The sequence below is a fragment of the Neopsephotus bourkii genome, unplaced genomic scaffold, assembly GCF_033783945.1.
Source record: "Neopsephotus bourkii isolate Nb327-2 ecotype Australia unplaced genomic scaffold, CSIRO-AGI_Nbou_v1 NB_942, whole genome shotgun sequence".
Lineage (NCBI taxonomy): Eukaryota > Metazoa > Chordata > Aves > Psittaciformes > Psittacidae > Neopsephotus > Neopsephotus bourkii.
This window is the reverse complement of record NW_026901436.1, coordinates 130,414-152,442: the sequence shown is the minus strand read 5'-3', so window position 1 is coordinate 152,442 and position 22,029 is coordinate 130,414. Positions and strand designations below refer to the sequence as shown.

Genomic DNA, 22,029 nt, shown 5'->3' with positions numbered 1-22,029 from the left:
TTGCTCTTAATTAGAGAGGACTCTTACTTTTTTTTCAGATAGAGCTGACATTTATATCCCACCCAGTGATTCGTGATAAAGGACCTAGAATGGGAGCTGATGAGGCAAAATGATAGAGAGCAGATTCATCACTCTCATAAAGCAGTGTTCTCCAAGACAGACCTCCCAGTAGCACTTTAAGATGTGGGTACACCTGGAATGTCTCCACACACAGCACCTCCCTACCCCTCCTAAATTAGCAGCAGGTGGGAGACAACATTGATGGGGTTAAAGAGGATCCTAATTTTCACAGCCCCACCCAGACAAAGAACTTCGTGGGTGCTTTCTCCATAAGCCTCACCAAAACTCTAACCAGTGTTTTTACATTTGAAAGTGCTAAAAATCAGAAAAAATAAGATAGCAAGTGCTTAAATGAGCAGGTATAAAGAGAGATGAGGGGGCAGCCGCATCCTGAAGCAGGGGAAAAAGCAGCTGAAGGGAGCTGGTCAGGCTTAGTATTTCTTTTCAAGGAGATGTAAGTGGTAACAGCTGCAGAACAGTGGTATCATGGAAAGCAGCACAGTAGGGCTCCCATTCCCTTAAGTGAAGTGAGAGTAGCACAGTACAAAAGAACAGAAACACAAGCTTCTGACAGAGGCAGCAGAGTTTTCTTTCATACTCAACACCAAAATATTCAGAAGGTATGAACAAGTGTGAAATTACATTTCCCTTTGATTGCAAGGTAATTTTTTATAACGTACTTTCCTTATACGATCCCAAAAGTCTAGATGTAAACAGCTGTGCCATCTGCCCTTCCATCATGCACTCCACTGCAGCAAACACCGCAAAGGGTCTTCCTCTTTCCTTATACTGCTCCTCATGACAGAAGAACGGCAGACGCCTTCCCCCTCGTGGCACAGACAGGAGCTAACAGTTTACCTACCAAAGTCAGACCGGTTCCTGCTGCAGTTGTACTGGAAAGAACTGCCTAACTAATAGCACTTTAGAACTCCTATTTCCAATCCGAGCTGTGAATTGAGAGAACGAGAGAAATCGTGGGAAGAGACCCAGAGTAACAGCACAGCTTTCTCAGGAACACAATTAAATGTGTCAGAAGACTCCTAAGCCCCTAACACTGGCACACATAAGCTCCAGTAAGTATGAACTGTTATGTGAAAGGGACTGTCACTCTGGAATTGTCTTAAGGACAGGTTTCCTACAATAGCAAAAGCTCTTCTTCACTCAGTCAGCTAAAGGAACACTGTGTGTTCTGAACACTTGCTTCCCCTAATTTTTATCATCTACACTTCCCTCCATTTATCTGTGACTGAAATAACAACTCTTGACTCCTGCACATTCCTGTCAGAAATGGCAATTCAGTGTAATCTAAAAATTTCTGATTTAATTTACAGTGAAATCAGACCTCACAAGAAGCATTACATCTCTCAACTGCTGCATGACGGAGCTCTCCTATTAAAGCTGAAGCTGTCCCCACTGAGAATGCCACTATAACCTATATGTCAGCACAAATAACACCAATGTAAAAGTTAACATTATTTTTAACTGATAAGCCCTTATTACTCAAAATACATGCCATAAACATCAGACTTTAGCACACTCCACATCAGAATTGAAGAATGCCAGGATATACAGCAGAGCATACTAAAACCACATTAAAAAACCACAAACTCCTTAATTATATTCAGATATGATTTAGCTTTTTTTTCTCCAAGACAAATGGCTGCATAAAACCACATCAGAGTACAAACATCGTAAGACACAACTACAGATATTTTTACCTTTAAAAAAAATAATGGGCTTTATATCTTCTTTTCTCCTGGTTTGTAATTAGCACCTAAAATACTTAGCTAGAAGCACAGAATTGAACTTCTTGGTTCATCATGTCTTATTTGTTATCTATAAAATCTGTTTTTCAATATACAGTAGACTACATTAATATGATAGCTATAGAGGACCAGCCCTCAAGTTTCTATGCAGCTGGTACTTCTACCTTACTGTTTTGATTGTAAAAGTAATGCAAAGCAACACAAAGCTAAATCAAACCTGTGGGTATCAGCTGATTATCTTTAGAAGTGAATTTCTTAGACCAGGCCAATAAGAACATGACATACTCATGACAGGCTCATGACATACTCACTTCAGCCTTGGACAGTTTAGACCAAGTGCTGTGAGAGAAGCATCTGTCAGGTTGCTACAGCCTGAAACACAGAGTGATTGAAGTCTGTGGCATCCTCTACAGATTTTGACAATGCCTTCATCTGAAATTTGCTGCAACACAGAAGAAGGCTGAAGTTACTCCATTATCAAATAACCAGCTAAGAATAAGAATCAAGTCATATTAACTGAACTGGTAGCGTCACACTGTATATAATCATGGCAACCTGTGAATTTTCAACCAAAAAATACTATCATGAAACCATGTTCACTGATAACACTGAAAACACTCATGAGACAATTCTTACTCATCTATGTATTTTTCCACAGATCTCAAGTACTGCTCAAAGGCAGTTTGAAGCACAGAGGGAGAGTTATTCGTTGTTGGCTTTCTCTTTCACTATGCTTTTGCTTCAGAATTTTCACTCTTTTTTGGAACTATTTATATTTAATTGTAACTGTCATTGTGTTAAATAGCTTGCCTGTATGTTTGTAGAGTGCAGGTCTTTTTAGAGAGACAATGTAAGTTCAGGAACAGTGCAAAAGAACTCGAAGCTAGAGAGCAGTAAAGCTAACTACCTATTTCGCACTGGAGCAGTAGGACCCAAGGGTAAAAATCCTTCATCTCTGGATAATTTTCAAAGCTAAAGCTGCCTTCAGCTGAAAGATTTAACTCAAAAGAGGGCTTTTCATTTTGCAAAATTGTTTTGTACTAGATATTCTGGGGAAAAAAAAAGAAAAGAAGTAACACTTAAATTTGGACACAGGAGCTAGAAGAAATATCCCCAGTGCAGCTACACACAAAATAGCAACAGGAACTGGGTTATTGAGGGGGTGTGTGTGCAAATATTATTTTGTTTACAGGTCTTCTATTCTGGAAAAAGTACTCTCCCACTCCTAATTACAAGAATTTACTTTTTCTGCAGAATGACTAATCCTTCATGGTGAAACAGGTTATTTCCTGGCCTACCATTATTCTCCCAATAACAACAAAGACCTCTACTGTATTTTGAACTGAAAACACACATTCTTTTTATAAGCCACACATCCAGGTACAGTAATACTACTTGAGCATATTTGAGGCTGTTACCACAAATACCACCTTCCACAGATGGAAACAGGATCTGAGATCACCTTATGCCCCCTCGCCCAACCCAGCACTTTTTAGTATCAGAAGTTCGTATTTGCAATTTGTTCTGTCAAATAGAAATTATTCTAGACAGAAAACTAGAAGTCTTGTCATCTTTTTGTGGATCTAGAAGGATCTGCATCATACACAGGTAAAAGTCCAGTATCAATCAGGTATTTCTGGATCTGACTCCCCAAAACCATTATTTTCTAGAACTATCTTGGTTTTCTGGGAGATGCTCCTGACACTGTCACTGGGAACAGGAACTGTGTTGGAGGTAAGGACTATGTAAATTTTGTGCTGCTGTTGGAGATGATCAAAATCCTCAAGTTATATATAAGAATTTTCCATTCTGAAATTGCTTGTCATTCAATGCCTACATCTCTCTTGGGAAAGAAAGGAAAAAAAAAAAAAAAGGCACAAAAACGTCTGCAAGTCCCCATTTTCTAAGGCCTTTCTCTGAAGAATGTACCTATCAATCAGATGTGCATTTTCCAGAGTTAATATCAGTTCATTTCACAGCTGCTGGCCTGGCATTTTATAAGGTCCACAAAACAGAGCTACTAGAATTAAAGTTTGGATCATCTAAAGCACAAGTAGATCCGCTGTGTAAATATCAGTGCTAGACCTTTAATCATAAAGGCCCTGGCTGCCTCTGGAAGCATGATTCTAAGCCATAGCATGTATGTGTTTTTCCATTGAGAAAGCATGCCTTTCTCCTGATACATAGACTGTTCTGAATAATCTTCAGTTGATGCCAATACATTTTACTCTCAATTATGTAGCCCACAATATGTCATCTGATACATTAGAAACCATAAAATTATGAACAGACCAAAATGTTTGACCTTAATGGATGGGAGAACAAGATTTACATCTGTGAAACCGCACGGTTTAGCCTATACACAGTTCATGAGATTTGAATGAATGCAGTTAATTCTTACTCTGGAGCTTGTTAAAAGACATAGTGAGGGGGAAAAAACCTAACCCATCACTTCAAATCTATACTTGGCTGTAGAAAAAGCCAGCTCGTTTAAGATCTCCAAGATTAAGATTTCCACACAGAATTCTGTAAAGTGCAGACATACACTATTTGAGTTATTCAAGTGTTTAGCAGATCAATTCATTATCATTCAAAAATGGTTAATGATTCTTAGAGAATGTATCTTTTGAAGCTCCAAATACATACCGTACAGGATTGCAAATTCAGGATCACCAGTTCATGACAGTGATTTTGAATGTGTTTCAATGCTTCATCTTCTAACTTTGTTCAGCAATTAAACAGGACATAGGAAAAGAAACAAGAAATTAAAAGCACAGCAAAGCAGCCCGAAGAACATACACATTTTGTAACATTGAACAAAAGACTATAACAAAAATGGTATTTTTTAATTCATGGAGATTTCAAAAACCCAAAATAAAATTTTATTCCTAAAGGATCACCCAAGCAGTTATGTACCTGTGTGCAACCTCTAAGAAATAGAGCTTTTAGTCCACTACACCCTTTCACCAGTGCTTCAATACCATCCTTCGTAATCTGATCACACCAGGAAAGATTCAAATGTTCCAGATTTCTGCAACCCTCACTGGGAGAATTAAAAAAATACATAAAGTTAAATCCAGCCTTCAAATAGTCATAACAGTGGGAAACCCAAATTAAACACACTGTTAGGAATTAATGATAGCCAGTGGACTGCGCCAGGCCTCCACAGAAAAGTCATGAGAAAAGACCACACACAAACATTGCAGTCTACACCCAAGAAGCCCTAGATATAGAATATGGTCACTGCTGATACATACTATTAGGGTTCAGCAGTGATATTTTTTTTTAACTTTATTAAATGTTGAACAGCTCTTTAAATGCTTTTATTTAATACAAAACACTGAATTTTCTTACCTTAAGCCTTTCAAAGAGCTGTTTGTGATGGCTACACAAGATGTCAGATCCAGATGTTTCAGCTTGGAACAGAATCTGCTAAGACTGTAACACGTGCTGCAAAACAGCAGACACACTAAAAATACCTTCAGCTACTTCTTCTTCCAGATTTTCCCATCAAACAAAAAACCGCTTTGACTTACCTGTCAGTGATTTTTGTGCACCCATTTAGATTTAAATGTTCGATGTTTCTACAGTTCTGTGCAAAGGTCCTAAAACAGCAACAAAAACCTGGAGTTAATATATAACTCAAAGTTGTAATACAGTCACTAGAGTGCGCTCACGTCCCCTACCACCTTCCACCTCAGTCAAAAAGCTTAAGACTCTTCAAGCCACAGAGTAATTACAAAGCACACCTCTCATATGTCTGCCTCTTGCTTTTTCCTTTTGTTAATATAAGTTTCTGACTTAGGTAACTCGTGAAACCAAGTGTTGTCCATATCTCAAATACCACTTGAGCAAGGTGTTTATCTCTTGTCATATATAAGCCAGAACTGATTTGCTTCAAATGCCTTAACTAAAAACATTAAGGGCATAAACAGGTTTAAACATCACATCAGTTAAATATTAAGCTGCTGGGAAGAGTTTTTGCACATCTCGTTTCTGAAGTCTTTGTAGGAACTTGCTCCCACATCAAATGAAAAGGAATGTTAACTTACACTATATGCAGAAGTGGGACCTAAGCCTGTCGAACTACCAGTGGAAAGTGTTGTGGACTGCAAATTAGTTATTTATGATCTTAAAAATTGAAATGCATCTGTGTGCACTACTGGGTATGAACTATAAGGATGATTGGAGCCATTATACTGCTAAAAGCCTGTATGTATCATTATACTAATTACCCAGGAGAAACACACAAACTTTCTTTTCATCTCTGCAGAGTAATATTTACAGCTGTGCTGCATTTCAGAACACTGGTTTTATGCCCATGTTTTCTCCAACTGCATGGATTTTATTGGCAGGGGTGGAGGAAACACACAAAAACAGTTTTGTCTGGAGGCTTGCCGTGGGTAACAGATCCAACTACACACTCAGCTGGTAACAACTTCCTGGCTCTCCACTGTGGGTTGGAAACAATGGAAAAAAAGCCCAGCAAGCAGTTACACTGGTGAGAGTTTCCACTTGAATTCTCAAAACAGCTATTCCAAAATTCATGTACTGGAGAGAGATTTACAATTGAGACACTCTGCACATCACTTGGGAAGATGCTACAATGGAGGGACAGCAAACTTTGCTTCCATGATGCAGGCATGAGGCATGTCCTGAGAGAGCTGCCACAAACATGGCCAGTACCTACTTCTATGACTGGATATGTTAAAACAAAATTTGATGTAGAAGTAGGACAAAGAAAGAAATTAATATCACCCACAAAACTAATGGATCTGGAAACAACATGAGAAGGCTCATAGGAAAAGTTGCTTTTAGAAAAAGTATCTGAAAATTAATGTCACCTTTCTGTTTTGAAAGTCTTAAAGCTGATGCATTTATCATTCATTTGTTAATTTCAATATAACCTGCTTTCATTTCAGAGGTGAACCATCTTCTTTTCTGAAGTGCCTTAGACACCACCACCTGCACCAGTTAGTTAGATGTACGTGTGAATGCTGGTAACGCTCTGGTAGCCAGTCTCAGCTAAGCCAGTCCTATTACCTGCTGGCATGACTAGCTCTCTCATCCCAACGATGTACACATGCTACACACTCAACTGCTATATGCTTATTCTACGTATCTGCTCAATGAATACATCAGTTTTCAAAACACCCCAGCTCCAGTCCTCCCCACCTTCTCAAATGCCATTACTACATGAACCCACTTAGGATATCTGGTCCTATTCACAACCCTCACTGCAGCCTTCTAGCCTTAGTACCCTGGAAAGTACAATTGGGAGCCTAAACCTAACGTGAAAATGGAGTTACTGGGGGGAAATCTGTTACCTACTGTCCTAACTCTTTCTTCCTACACCCTTCTCATTGACTTCCTGCTACCTCCTCCTCATGGTAGCTGTTACCTCTCTCAGATCCCGCCTCTCCCCTCTCCTCCACTGCTGGTATTGCCTCTCCTACTGAGGACACAAGAACTCTCTGTGTGAATGTTCTGGGAACTTGGAAGAGCATTACAGAAAGTTCACTCTGGTTGGAGCTACCTCTTTTTTTGACAGCAGTTGCCAGTAATCTGGGAGATGGTAATAATACATGCCTTCCCCTGAAGAAACAAGACTGACTGAAGGTGGAGACACCACGAAGCAGTCAGGGAGATGGCTTAGACAGAGGCAAGGAAAGCTTAGGGGAAAACTTTGGGTCTGAAGCTAGGATGCTTATTTGGGTTGCTAAAGCAATCTAGTGCTCAACTAGTTGCTGGATTAATTTACCCTAGACACAAAACCCAGTGAATTAGACTTACTTCGAAATTTTAGAAAGATCTAAAGGTCACAAGATACTAAATGCCCACTGCTTAACAAAAATCTCTGTGTTTGTATTTTCCACTGAAGAATGGCCACACTGTATCAGATCTAACATCATCCAGCCCAGCCTCCTGTGATAGCTGAGGAAAGCATACCTGTAAAAAGCCATACCCCAAGGCTTCTGCCAAATACTCTTTGAGCTCTACAGGACTCGTGGCTTAGGGACACTTCAGCTGGAGGTAGGATCTCCGAGTTTTAATACTCAGGAGAAACATTCAGAGGGATCTGGCTAAACAGCTTGTGTACCGAAGAAGCTTATATGGATTCAAACAATCTTGTGGGAACAAACTGCACAGTTCAGTTTATATATTGTACAAAAAAGGGCCACCGTCTCTATCTGGAGACTTCTGAGATGATCCTGTTGCCTGTCTGTCCTTAAATTAGAGCCAGAAGAGAATCCAAGGCTTTTCCTGATTTTGCATGCACTAAGTTGTATCAGTCTTTATTCTTCCTCCCATTGCTTGGGTCACCTCCTGTCCACACTAGGAGATAAACTATAAACTGACTGACTAATCTTCATGAAATTAAGTGTTGTAGGACACCAGAGTACAGATCTGAAAACATTTTATTTAACTGCTTGAAAATGGAATGATATCAACATAATACTAATGAATAAAAAGACACATTTCTGAAGATCACAGTTCTCATTTCTTAGTTCATTTTCAGAAAATAATAGTAGCTATACTTTGATCTCAAATGGACATCTCCATCACTATTAAGGTACTCAGTAATTCAGTATCCCATTTTGGCCATTAGTCAGTACTCAGAAATCCAAACAAACGTAACAATAATTGCTTCTGGTCCACACATTAGGAAATAAATGATGTCTCAATCTTGGACTTTACTTACTTTAAGGAGGAGTCTCCAACACCAAGACATCCTCTCAGACTAAGTTGTCTCAGGAACCCACCACACCTTTTCGATATATTTTCCACAACTCGACCCTTAAACCAAATAGAAGGAAGATTTTGTTGAGTTTTATTCTGACATAACATTCTAACCAAATTAAAAATGCTGGGAGCGAACACCCACCCCAACTCTACCCCACAACAACTACACCTCCTTGAATTTCTTCTGCTGCTTTAAAGAAAAACAGTTGCTTGATGACACTTTCCACCCACACTGAAGTGCCATTCAATGCCATTTTTAGTTCCATCTCCCTTTTTTCAGTCTATCACACAGGACTCAACTTTTTGTGTCAGCAATAACTACACATTAAGATTGCCGAAATCCTCTTCAAGTTTTGTCAGATGTTTAAGGAACCTGAAGAACTGCCCTAGAGGTTGACTGGGAGGCATGCCCATTCCTCAAGGATCACAGTTACTATCACAGCATCTCAGTTAAAATTCACCACAAAGACGTGCTTAGGCTAGTACATCATTGAACTACAGCCTTTGTACGTCCTGTTTTACAGTTCCTCCTGTAGGGGTCTGCCTGAGCCCACCTGCCAGTCTTCAATGTCATATATATTTGGATATCTGTGCCTAACACTTGGGAATGACAAAGAATATCACAGGCTTTATGCCTGGTTACTTGTTTGAAGCTGAAGCACAGTTTACACACAAAACCTCCTACTTGACCCCATATTTGCTATAAAATGCTTTTTACTTACATCCCCAAAGCAAATTTTGTTATAAATCAGGGGTTAGCAGAATAGCACAGTACTTCTAATATTCAGTCTGAAAGTAGCACTAGGCAAAAATGTTATTTAAACACCAATAAAAATATACTCATTTATTTTTATATTTATTTAACATTACTTAAGAAAAATAAGATAGCAAAAAGCATGTGGCTACTGCAAAAAAATACTAGACATCACATTGTGTCTAATTTTAGGGAAGTAAGGTAAGAGAAATCAACACTGACCATTTAATACCAAAAAGCTAATAGCATCTTCTTTGCTCTCTTTTCATTTTGTTTTTAAGAAGGAATACTTAATACAGTTACAGGTCAATGGATTTTTGTTTGCTCACTGTTCACTTCTGATACCAAAAGTCCTAGTTATCACTATGTGAAAACATTTTCTTATCAGAGCTTGTTTCTTAGTCCATAAGCAACATTGTTTATCTTGTATCTCAGAAGAATTTACACCAAAACAAACTGAAAATCACTATACAAACAAAATTATGTATTTCTTAAGGCTTTCTGATTAGACAAAATTCTTTCTCAAAGAAAATAGAAACACAGTTTCCCCAAACCCATTTATTTCTTTAAGCATGTAAAAAACCCCAACAAAGAGCATTTTTAAAAAGTCAAATGCATTGAAATGTGTTTAACTGTTTGAATAATTCAATGTCACTTAAACCCCTAGATTTTCAAATTACCTCAGTTTACATTTGGTTCCATGTACCAAAAAATCCTAACGCACATTAAATTTCAACATGATCTTTACACATCTTCATCAGAGAAAGTAAAGATTTTTTTTATAGTTCCACCTCCCTCTTTACTCTCTACCACATAAGGTCTTCAATATGGAAGATTTCACAAAACGCAATTTTTCCTTATTTGATGGTCGCAGATCAAGTACTGCTTGATGCTATGTGAAACTTCACCAACCAGTACAATGTCAAACTGAGCAAAAAATTGCTAAATACAATTAGCAGCTTTTACCTGCCCTAAATCTATAGACAAAAAAATCTTACCAAAACAGCTGAAGAAAAAGACAGAGTTCTTAGACACCAAATCTGAGTACCACGTTCAAAACTACCTTATGTAATAACCTTTGGTTTAATGTACTCTTATGAGTAAATGTAAGGGGCTTATATTACAAATATACTTCAATATAATATATTGAACTAAATTGCTCCAAACCACAATAGCTTCTTATAGCAAAAGAGGATCATAATTTAATTTCATCCCTTCCCCTGAATCTCGTGCTACAAACACAGTGTCTCAACGGGCAACACCAACACAGTATCTCAAAGGTACCACATAAGACAAATATATCGAAAACATTAAAATCCAATACTGTGTTTCTAAATAGCAGAAAGGTTTCAGACACAGAAAAGGCCTACCAACAGAAGGCCCACAGACCCATGGGGTTTTCTTCATTATTTCTTAACAAATGAGAAACACAATCTTTTTTTTAAAGTAACTGAAAATATTACATTAAAGCTCCAAGTCTTTGTAGGCACATTTAGATAGAGGCAGATGCCAAAACTCTTTCTCCTACCTCTGCAAGATCCTCATGTTTAACATCAGTACAGAAGAGGACTTGGCAATAATTTTTTAAGAGCGGTGAAAAAAATTTGTGCTATATATTACTGTAAAGCTTTAGGAACAGTTTGAACCATGCTTGGCAAAATATACCAAATGAAATCCACATGGATTTTATTCATGCAACTAAGAAACTATAACATAAAACCCAGAAGCAAATTCATTACTGTATTCTAAATCTGATTTGTATCAAACAACAAATAATAAACCAGTTCAGACTCAATTTAGGAATTGTATTTCACCATGGATTTTTGTCTTAATTTTCTAATGTCCTATTTCATTTTGTTATGCACATCTGTGATGGCATTAATGCTGATATGTTTTTCTTATAGAAGACAAGACTGCCCTAATCATTTTGTTAAATGCTGAAAAGGACTTTAATCCACATGTACCTGCATTCCAGGCAAGGTCCAAACCTCAAAAATCAAACGTTCATAAAGCATAATCAGATACATGCCTAGATTTGATTTGGTGTGTAAATGGTTAAGAAAAGTTGTTCAGCATTTTATTGTGCCAATCTCAAAATCCTACAGGAAAGCATGCAGAGAGCTTTTAGCACTAGATGGCATCCTCACAGAGAGGCTCGACTAGCAACAAAATTGTGTCTGGATGGTGAAACTGATTCAGAGGATCTCGCTCCATCCAAACGCACCATTTATACTTTTACTTTCTGGAAACGAGCAGCTTTGAGTTTCAAGAGCCCTGTATGCATGTGATATATGCCAATTATGTGATATATACCTGGCAACCAAAACTGAAACACTCATCCAGTGTGAAAAAACATAAACACAGAGTTACTATCCATTTTCTCCCTCACAGTACTATCCTGAATTCAGCCTTTAAAATGTGACCACAAGCACAGTCTATGTGATACTCAAAATGGGCTATGCTTTTAAACATCACCATAGGAATAGAAAAGAAAACTAAGGACACTAACCTCTATATCTGTTTGAAAGTTGAAGAGGTCTATTCTTTGCCAATTGCTTCCGTCCAGAGCTAAAACATTCCATGCCTGCAGAAAACAAACACAGTTTATTTATTACCTCCACCGCCTGTTCCCTTCGCTTTCCTCTCAACAACTGAAATATAACAAAATATACAATTTCAGATCAAATTCTTTAAAAGAACTGTAACTGTAGATGTTAGCAGTCATACAATATCAACTACTTAAAAACACTGAATTTGTGGAAATAAATCTCACATCTCCCAAATGAATTACACTGCAGAAGCTAACTTTTGCTAGTAAAACATGTAGGAAAGCAAGAAATTAAAGTACATCCATGGATACAGCAAAGATCTAACCCTGCATTTTTTTTAAACTTCAGTAAATTCTGTCTAATAAGTTACTTCTGCTAGATTTATATGGAGAAAAGTAGCTGCAAGTGAGAGTCTGTCCAATAATACTGTAGTTCCTCAACCTCATTAGTTACTATTCTGAGAAAAACAGAAACCTTTCACAGAACTGCTGACCTTCCACTGTTAGAACCAGGTCTTTCCTTTACAGGTGCAAAGTAACACATGCATGCTTGAGAATTTGTCCTTCGTTGTCGAAGTAAAGGTTGGTCAAAGTAAAATAAACCAAAAAAGCTAGAGAAACATAAATACATTCAAAACCAGAATACTGCATCCAACCGACAAGTAGTCCTGAGAGAAAAATACAACCGATTCAATCACTTTGGTTTTCTTCCACTGTTTTGCAGGCTCTACCCAAAGGTTCTAACAAAACCTGATGTTAACACAAAGCTTACTGACCTTGCAGGTCACAATGAAATGGGTGTAGGAATTAAATAGTTACACAATTCTACATTAAAGCAAGCAAACAAAGCAAAACAAACAAAAAACAAACCCTGAACAAAATAAAACCCAATCCTCATCAAGAGGGAAGAAAAGCACGAAATAAACACATTCATTCATGTTATATAAGAACACACTTCATTGGACACACTTGATGTGGGAACAGACTATTCATTTTAATTCAAGAAAAATAATCAATACAAGCTAAACATAAAAGCTTACTTAGCATGCTTTCTCTAGTATCTTCTGCTGCCTTTTTCCTCCATTAGCAGTCCATCTACTTAACACCTTTTTGTACTTGGCAAGCAAGTGATGAATGTACTTCTTAGAGACATGGTGCACATTAACTGAACTACATGGAACTTTAAACAGAAAATACATCTGAAAAATAGTGTTATGCAGCCACATGCTTTATAAAAAGCAAATGCCATCACACCAAACTGACTTAATCCTTTCTCCAGATATAGACCATACACAACTAGGTTATCTTTTCCATAGCCTTTAAACAGAAGTTCAGTACATAGCAACTAAGACCCCACCCGAATGCAAAACTGGTTTTAAGAACCAAATAGATTGAGAGAACTAATGTTTGGGGTCTATTTTTGGACGGGAAGCTGATTGCCCCAAAGCCCATGATTTGCATATAACTAAGAGAATAGCATCCCCCAGAAAAACAAAAAACCCCAACAGAAATACATACCTTGGAAACTTGTGCGCATCGACACAAAGTAACTATGTCCAAGAAAGAAAATATTCTAGGAAGAAAGGCAAAGAACGACAATTAGAATGTTTTATTACAAAGTCAGACTAACACATGGACTCACAGCTCTGTAGTTCTATAAAAAAGCACTAGTTGCACAAGAAGCAAGTTAAATGCAGTATGAGCATTTTATCAAGTTATTTTGCTGCTCAAGACTTAAGGAATATCACATCTATCATCTAAAGACAGTCACCATCAATATATTAGAACCAGCAGGTGCTTCTTCTGAAAATATCAATTTTCTGTTTCCCCCTCCTTACTACCCAAACATAAATGAATGATAACAAATTATTTTGCTTCTTTTTAATTCAGACAAGCTAGCTTATATACCCTTAATTGGGATGCAATTAAAGAAATAACTCACACAAATACAAGTGAAGATTTCAGACGTTGGAGAAGAGTAAGAAATGGAGAAAAACACAGATAAATTCAAGAATCTAAGTACTAACAAAAAGAAAAATTGCCCAGACTTTTAAAGGGCTTTCATAGTGACTACCAAGTCTAACACAGTTATTTTTTAGTCTACAATTGAAAATTCAGCATTACTATTCTGAGCATGGAACCAATTCCTCAAGGCTGCCAACTCTTAATAGTTTTCCGAAAGAAATTTTTCACTGTCAGAATGAATTTTGCTAAATACCCCTTCCAGACAACAATGAAATTGCTTCAAAGGATATTCTTGGTGAAGAAAAAAAACAGCTTAAGCACAAAATACAAGTCCTGTTCCAAAATAATTCTCTATTACAGAGACAGATACAAAATAGGTGAAAGATATTACTGTGATTCACTTATAAATATCTAAATATAAATACTATATAAATATATATAAATATATAAATATAAATACATAAATACTGTGATTCACTGTTACCTTCTCGCCAATGAAATTTTTCAGTTATCAGAACAACTAATAGTAATAATAACAATTTCATCTTTTAGTGAGATGTGAACACTGAGGAGTAAACAACAGGTAGAAGATGCTGAATTTAATAATGTTAAAATTACTATTTTCCAAGTGGAAATCTCAAGTTAGAGCTCAAAATGGATGCCTACATCTTAAGCGCTGTTTTAGCTGTGCTGAGAGTCAGCAAATGTAATGGAAGTTAATGGAAGCACTTCTTACATGTAACAGCCTTCTGGATGTTTATTATTATCACTTTCGATAATTGGTATTCCAATACTCATTAACACATGGAAATACTTTATCTTTTTCACTGCAGAGTAATATCTTGTCTTCAAAAACTATTAGCCATGAAAACAGTAGGCAAGACATTCTCAAAAGCTATGAAACAATTTATAAAACCTGTTGATAACATTCATTTTGATAGCATATAGTTCCGTCATTTGAACATCCATTCTGAGGTCTGACCACTTCCAAGAAACTCAGCAGCGTTTTATGCAAAAAGTACATACTAATGTGCTCAGCAAAATTGCTGGACTGTTCAGATGAGCACTGAAAGCGTTCTCACCCCTGCAAGAGCAGCATTTAAAACAGTGCCCCACCATGAACCCTCTACAATCCATGACTTGCCAGCACAAGGCAAGTGGCAGGAGATGAATGTCACAGATGATGCTGGAGACCTGCTAAAGCTTCTTGGTTTGTAAAAGCTTCCTCCTAGTACCACTGTACAAGTGTAATCAGAAGGTTATCTCATATTTACAGAAGCTGAAGCACAAAAAAGGTCTATATTATTTGTTACAAAGGAAGGCTTGTGACAAACCACACTGTGACACAATACTCTTGCCTAAATGAAGAACATGACATGCTTTAGAAGTGATGTATCTAGTTACACTGAAATATGAAACAACAGAAGAAATCGCAAGATGTCAAAGAGGGAGTATTTCATATTGCCAGACTGAGTTGTCTGGCAGTCTGTCTTCATGTTTGATTGTTTACTGCTGTTAGAAGATTAAAAGTAAATGAAAACCAAATGCAGAACACATGTATTATTTTTGCTCCATTCTGTATGAAGTGACTTTTTAAAAAGTCAAAACCAAAAAGTGGTCATTTTACATTAAAAGGAAAAATACTTTAGTAAGGGTAAACATTCATGATGCTCTCAGTTTTTATTTTTATTCTAAAGAAGAAACTTTCTTGCAAGGTGCTCCAAAATGTTCCCATCAAAATAACATTTGCTGGATTATAATGCATCCTAATCAGAATTACTACTGAATTAAATACTAGGATAGGTAAGAGATGCCAGTAAATTCCAAAGAGTCATTTTGCCAACTTGCTTGAAAGCATGTTTTCCCCACACTTTTCTGTTTACCTTCTACAGCACAGGCTTACATGTGCACCACTAAAACACGCTTGCTTCTCTACTACAGTCACATAGAACTACTAGGAAATACTTACCAATCAGGAAAACTAACCAACAAGGCACAAGACTGTAAGGTTTAAAGTAATTTAAAGTCTTTAAGAGACCAAAGGCAACCAAGAAACTGAGATGGAGATGGCAACACTGGCACTGTCAGTCATCTGTTAGCATTAGACACTGACATTGTCTGGCACTTAAGGGTGAAGAATTATGTCAGCAGGCACTCGTAATTTTTAAAAGTGGAAAAATCTACCAAGTAAAGGAACTGATGGTTGTATGGCACTTCTGTCCTCTACGACCAGAGCTATGCAGATGGAAGCTAATGCAGCCAGCAGGAGGATTAATTTCCACTTAAGCCTTTGGCATGGAGTATGGGGAAACTGGAAATTAAGTTAATAGATCCACAGGAAAGTTTAGGATCATCTATTCTGATTTCCAGTATCCCAGGCTATTCAATTCTCCATAGTTATCCTATATGAAGTTCAAGAAGAAGAACCCCCTTACAACCAACCAGAGCTCTTCAAGACTTTCCATCCCTAGGCATATACCAGTCTGGACACAAGTTTGGCCCTGGAGATCTTTCAGTGTTAACAGTACCTGCCGTACACATAAGCTTCATGCCAAAGGCACAATGGGCAGCACAAGCGCACAGTTCTTCAACTCCCTTATGGTAAACATGAATTTGACTAAAGCCTAACATCCATAAAAGGATCTATTCTTGATTTGAAAGTCTTCAAGAAATGGAAAAATCATCACCTTCTCTGATAATTTGTTCCACTGCTTAATTACTCTGTTACATTTGTGTTATTTCCAAGGTGAACGTCTGACTTGGAGCTTTAATGTTTTTTTCTACTTCACCAAATTAGAGTACATTAGCAGTTAGTACTTTCCCCACACCAAGTTTTAAAGCACTTATCATGTCATCTTTAATGATTCTTGTTGACAGTCTTTGTACTTTAGTTCTTTGAATCTCATTTTCTCTGCACATTCTTCATTTTTCCAGTATGCTTCTTCACATGTAGACATCAGAAGCACATGCAGCATTAAAAAAATTAGTATCAACAAAGCTGTACAGATGTGCAAGTCTGCCAAGCAATTACAGTATCAGAAACAATCAAATTGACACAAGTACATAAACTGCATTTATATAGACTACTATAGAAGCCTTTAAAGAGGGCAGTATTGCCCTATTTAATTATACAAACCCTTGAAGTGGGGAAAATTAATTATGTGTGTGACGATTCAGGACATGGTTTAGTGGTAGATTTGGCAGTGACAGGTTAACGGTTGGACTTGATCTTAAAGGTTTCTTCCAACCTAAGAATATCAATGATTCTGTGATTCTATGTTTGAGATGACAGATTCCTCCCCCACCTCAAAATACACACATTGCTTGTCTGCTTACAGAATTCTTACCAGCTAAGAGCAGATCCATATACAAGTTTGTATTTTTCAGTTCTTTGACTCACCAGTTGGTACTTCCTATGATAAGATATTTTACAGCAACTGTGGGCCATTTAAGTACCTACCATATCTAGCTAAGAAATACCAATGGCATTATAACAATTTCTTGTAACCTTTGCTGTATTTTTTCTATTTCCCCCACAGTTAAGCACACAGATGGTAAAGCATCACTTCAAATATACCAAATACTATGTTTGAATACACTAATTTTAGGTTTCTGGCAATTTCTTTCCTATAGTAGTAACAGGCTAAAAGCTGAGCAAAAAGCAGTGTGCAGTACTAAAAACAAAGAACAGAAACATGAAAACATATATAATACTTAATTAGCCAACCCACATGCTGTGTATTCTTCTGTACAAGAAAAGCTGCTACTGGAACATAAATCCTGGGTTCTTCTCCTAATTTAAGCCCCAAAACTTTGCTTATCCTCTTTGAAATCAGATTAAGCAGTCAATTTCTTAGTCTGATAACTATTATGACCCATAGTATGATTACTATGACCTATTACCATTCCAGTACATGCACCAAGTACATATGGTTTACAGCAGAACTCAGAACAGCTTCTGCATTTGTGGTCCAGCCTATGAAGTTGGTACTTTGAAGGCAGACGGGAACACAACATGGTTCAAGGGGTCAAAAGGAATAAACATCTTTTGTTTCTGAAGCTTGCTATTTTTGTTCAAAATCCTGTAGCACAGAAGGTTAGCAGTTAAAATACAAATGAACAAGTGTTATCTGTCCTTCTACATGCCAAAAGCATTGGCTATATCCTCATTTTCAAACCTGTATGTTTGAATTCAAACATGTATGTTTTCAAACTTCTCATCAAGCATAAAAAAAAAAAAAAAAAAGAAAAGGTTTTTGGAAGCTGTTGGAAAGTCAGAACATTCTAATATTACATTCACTTCTTCTTTTTTTTTTTTGTTCCCAATGCTTTTCAGACTTACATGGTTAACTTAAAAAATCCATTTGTTTTTCCCAGCAATTTACAAGAAAAAAAAAACAAATGAAAAAAGAAAACTCTTCATCTTCAAGGCTGTGACATCTTACTGGAACAGTTGTTACTGTTAAAATTGCAACAGTATCTCTCTGACTTTATTTCTGATCCTTCTGAAATAGATATGGGTTTATTGACTTTAGACACCAGTGCAAATCCACAACTAATGTCCTGTATAATCATACGATGCTTTTCCATGAACATACAGGCTAAGCAAAGAAAAAACTATAACTGTCTGAAAACATTGTTTAAATGACATGATTTATAACATCATTGCAGGATTCTTACTCAAACATCATACAGTTTAGCATTTATTCAACCTTTCACTTCTAGCAAAATATAAGAGCAGAGGGGAAACAGCGTTCCTTGCCAACTGGCAAAGTAACAGCATTGCAACAGCTAACAGTGGTGATCGTTTGTCTTTTAGCTTGAACAGTACTATAAATCAAAGCTTTTAGAAGCAGCCTGTTTCTTCCACAAAAATAAAATTACTCCAATATTACAAATAAAAATAAATGCACATAAACCAGAAAAAGTTACAAATTATCTCCTCCCTCCCTCCACTCAAGCTATTCTACCTAACTCAAAAGAATAACTGCTCCCTCCAAATGAGGGTCTTCTTCAAAACCCCTACTGTCCATATTAGTCATATATCCTTTTCCTCCTCTGCACAGTCATCTGGGTCTCATTGAGAAGGAACAATAACCTCTGCGTTTGTATCCTAATGAGCTTCTTGCCTGAGAAGCTGAGGGTTTCAGTCGTTTACTTATAAGCATAGTAGATAATCTGTAGAAAATGCGCAAGAGACATGACACTGCCCTGAAAACCTTGCAATCTAATTCTGGTTGTTAGATAAATAATAAGAATAGTGAGAAAGAGCAAGAACTGCAGTATAAGACCAAGGGCTTACTTTGTTCTATTTCAGAGTATGCAACTGTATCAACATATGAGTAAAATTTTACAGTGGTAGTATTTTCTAAGTCTACTATCAGAGAACAGTTTCTCAATTCTAAAGAAAACCTGGATTGCTTGTTATAGTCAGATTACAGATGTTTAAATACTTGATGTAAATAAGAATGCAATACAAGAAATTGTGTTTCCATTTCCAGATATTTGTAACAAAATATTAACCACTCTTTTTCCACATGTCAAACTGTTTGGGGTTGTTTCAGGGTTGTTTTTTAAGAGCTGTAGTGTTTTCCAACAGCTTTCATACATATCTGATATAAGCAAACAACAAACTATGTGTATTTGATGACACTTGCAATAGTATATTTACTATTCAGTTCCAGCACTATGAGCAAAATGTTTCCACTGCAACTGGTTTACTCTCCTTTTAATTAAAAGGTAGACTGCATAGTTAATACAGCAAAAATAATTACGATATTAATTACACTCAGTGCAGCAATATTTAATCCCTCTTGTCACAACCATATGGCAAGACAATTTTAAAGCATATTGTAGCACAAGCATAAACTGTTAGGTGTTGAAAGACTTTCAGGCTCTGTCTTGCAAAAGCATTTCTGTCAGAAGCATAAAACAAATTCCACACTAATAATCCTGTAGACAGCCAGGTTCATGCCCTTAAATTTCCCCAGGTATCTATACTCCGCCGGGATGAGAACTCAGACCCCATGTCCCATCATACTACTCTCCAACATACTCTGCCTTTGGCCTGAGTTTGTCTCTGCAGCAGTACAACTTCAAAAAGGAGTTTTACAGAGCACCTCTCCCACCCGTCCCCTTCCTCGCCATTCCAAAACCCTGACAGTCCGAGTCAATACTGTGCGTGTTATAAAATGTGGACTTTATTTCTCTCTGGCTATGGGCAGACCATGACCTGAGTCCCAGCATTCAGCATGACATCATCATGGTCTTCACTAAGAAAGCTGACTATCCCAATTAAATTTCTCAGTCATCTATTCTGGCTGCAGCTTTGATCTACCTTGGAAGATCACTGTGCAACTACAAAGAGGACATACACACGCAAGAACTAGATGGTTGGTTAAATCACTTCTGTGTATGCTCAGTCTGGGATATTTTATTTTGTCATTCCAACATCAGGAAGTGCTTCAACCATGCAAAGGGTTTCTTTAGACACAGCACAATAGTTAGTGTAGTGGCACTGCCTTAGCATCATCACTTCCTCAGTTGATCTAATCCAAGGTAGGCCTATATAGCCCCCAAGTTGTTCTGCAAGAAGTTATCTTGTATTCAAGAGCTCACAGCTATGTCACTGGTATTGTCCAATTTCTTGCATGTTTTTCCCCCCCCCGAGTTCTTTAAAATGTCCTTTAAAATACATACGTTTAAATAAACATACACCTCAATGAAACAATTAAGCTACTCCCTATTTAGCATTTTAAAAGAACTTACCAAATTTGGTGTTGGAATACGCAATTCAGGAAACTGACACCTAGAAGTTAAATGCAGGAATTCTCACAGTAAACCTCAACACATTAATTTTATTGATGATACTGTCATTAGCATAGACACAATAATTTAGAAATTTAATACCTATATAGTGTCACAGATACCTTCTTTTTATCCTACAACGAAAACTGAAGCATACTACAGAATCAGTAAGTCCTTTCAAAAGGTGATGTCTTTACTATTTCAGAGCACAATTCTTTTCACAGTCTAAACCACATCAACAAATTCTGTTGAATTAAATAAACAGGACACTTAGCACCCATAACAGAGAAAAGCACAGTCATTTCCCCAAACATCTGTCCTGTCTCTGCATCCTCTTAGCTTCCTGTGCCCCTCCTCAATGGCAGAGTGTGAGACTGAAAAGTACTTGATTGGAGTAAACATTACTTAGCAACAACTAAAAACATCGGTGTGCTATCAGCACTGTTCTCGGGCTCAAGTAGAAAACACAGCACTGCACCAGCTACTAAGAAGGAGAAAAATGACTGCTACAGCTGAACCCAGGACACTTGCATATTACAATACCTTTCTAAGGAGGCAGCATATTAAATAAACTTTACCTTGTGGTTCATGCGTGGCATGGACTGCAACAAAGCAAAGTTACTAGAACTTCTGTGTCTTTTAATCACACTTTCTGAACAGTTCTATGAGTCTAATTTATAGCACTGTCACCATACCGAATGTGTGTTTCTCAAGAAAAAATGACAAAAAATTTAAATCCAATTCCTTTAACAACAGACTGCTTCTTTAATACCACCAAGAGAGCATCGCAATAGTGCACACACCAAGTTATGTTTTAAGAGCACTTTCTTCACACATGGGCAAACACATGGGATGGTGAGTGCCTGCCTCAGGAGCAGGGCCCAGCCTGGGAGCTCTGGTCTGGCTGCCCCAGCATTGGCCAGTGTCACCACCCAGACAGAACTGATGAGAGGGGAGGCTGCAGCACAGAGCTTGGGGTGACAGGACAAGGGGTAATGGGTTCAAACTGAAACAGGGGAAGTTTAGGTTAGATATAAGGAAGAAGTTCCTTACTGTGAGGGTGGGGAGGCACTGGAATGGGTTGCCCAAGCAAGCTGTGAATGCTCCATCCCTGGCATCATTCAAGTACAGGTTGGATGGAGTTGGAGTCTTGAGTGACGTGGTTTAGTGCTAGGTGTCCCTGCCCATGGCAGGGGGTTGGAACTATATGAACTTAAGGTCCTTTCCAACCCTTTCTATGATTCTAAAATGCAAACTACCATTATTTGAGCATTCTTCCACTTCAGACTGGCTGCAATGACATACATACAAGGTAACCCAAACATCTTAGTGTATTAAGAAGAAATCATCAGCTCAATTTTGTTAACACCATCACTTAAATTTGC

General features: G+C 37.4%; 1 protein-coding gene across 4 annotated transcripts in view; it reads right to left on the bottom strand.

Annotated features, from left to right (window-relative positions):
- Positions 1-22,029, bottom strand: part of FBXL2 (F-box and leucine rich repeat protein 2) — a 45,073-nt gene that overhangs the window by 8,627 nt on the left and 14,417 nt on the right. For 3 of the 4 annotated variants that reach the window (XM_061358437.1, XM_061358438.1, XM_061358439.1), the window contains exons 3-10: positions 13,391-13,445; positions 11,834-11,908; positions 8,530-8,624; positions 5,363-5,431; positions 5,181-5,276; positions 4,743-4,869; positions 4,473-4,547; positions 2,138-2,268 (exon numbers count right to left, since the gene is read on the bottom strand). In XM_061358437.1, coding sequence (XP_061214421.1) covers positions 2,138-2,268; positions 4,473-4,547; positions 4,743-4,869; positions 5,181-5,276; positions 5,363-5,431; positions 8,530-8,624; positions 11,834-11,908; positions 13,391-13,445 — 723 coding nt within the window. Of the gene's footprint in view, positions 1-2,137; positions 2,269-4,472; positions 4,548-4,742; positions 4,870-5,180; positions 5,296-5,362; positions 5,432-8,529; positions 8,625-11,833; positions 11,909-12,912; positions 12,990-13,390; positions 13,446-22,029 lie in introns of those variants that run through there. The other variant, XM_061358441.1, reaches the window with a different exon arrangement.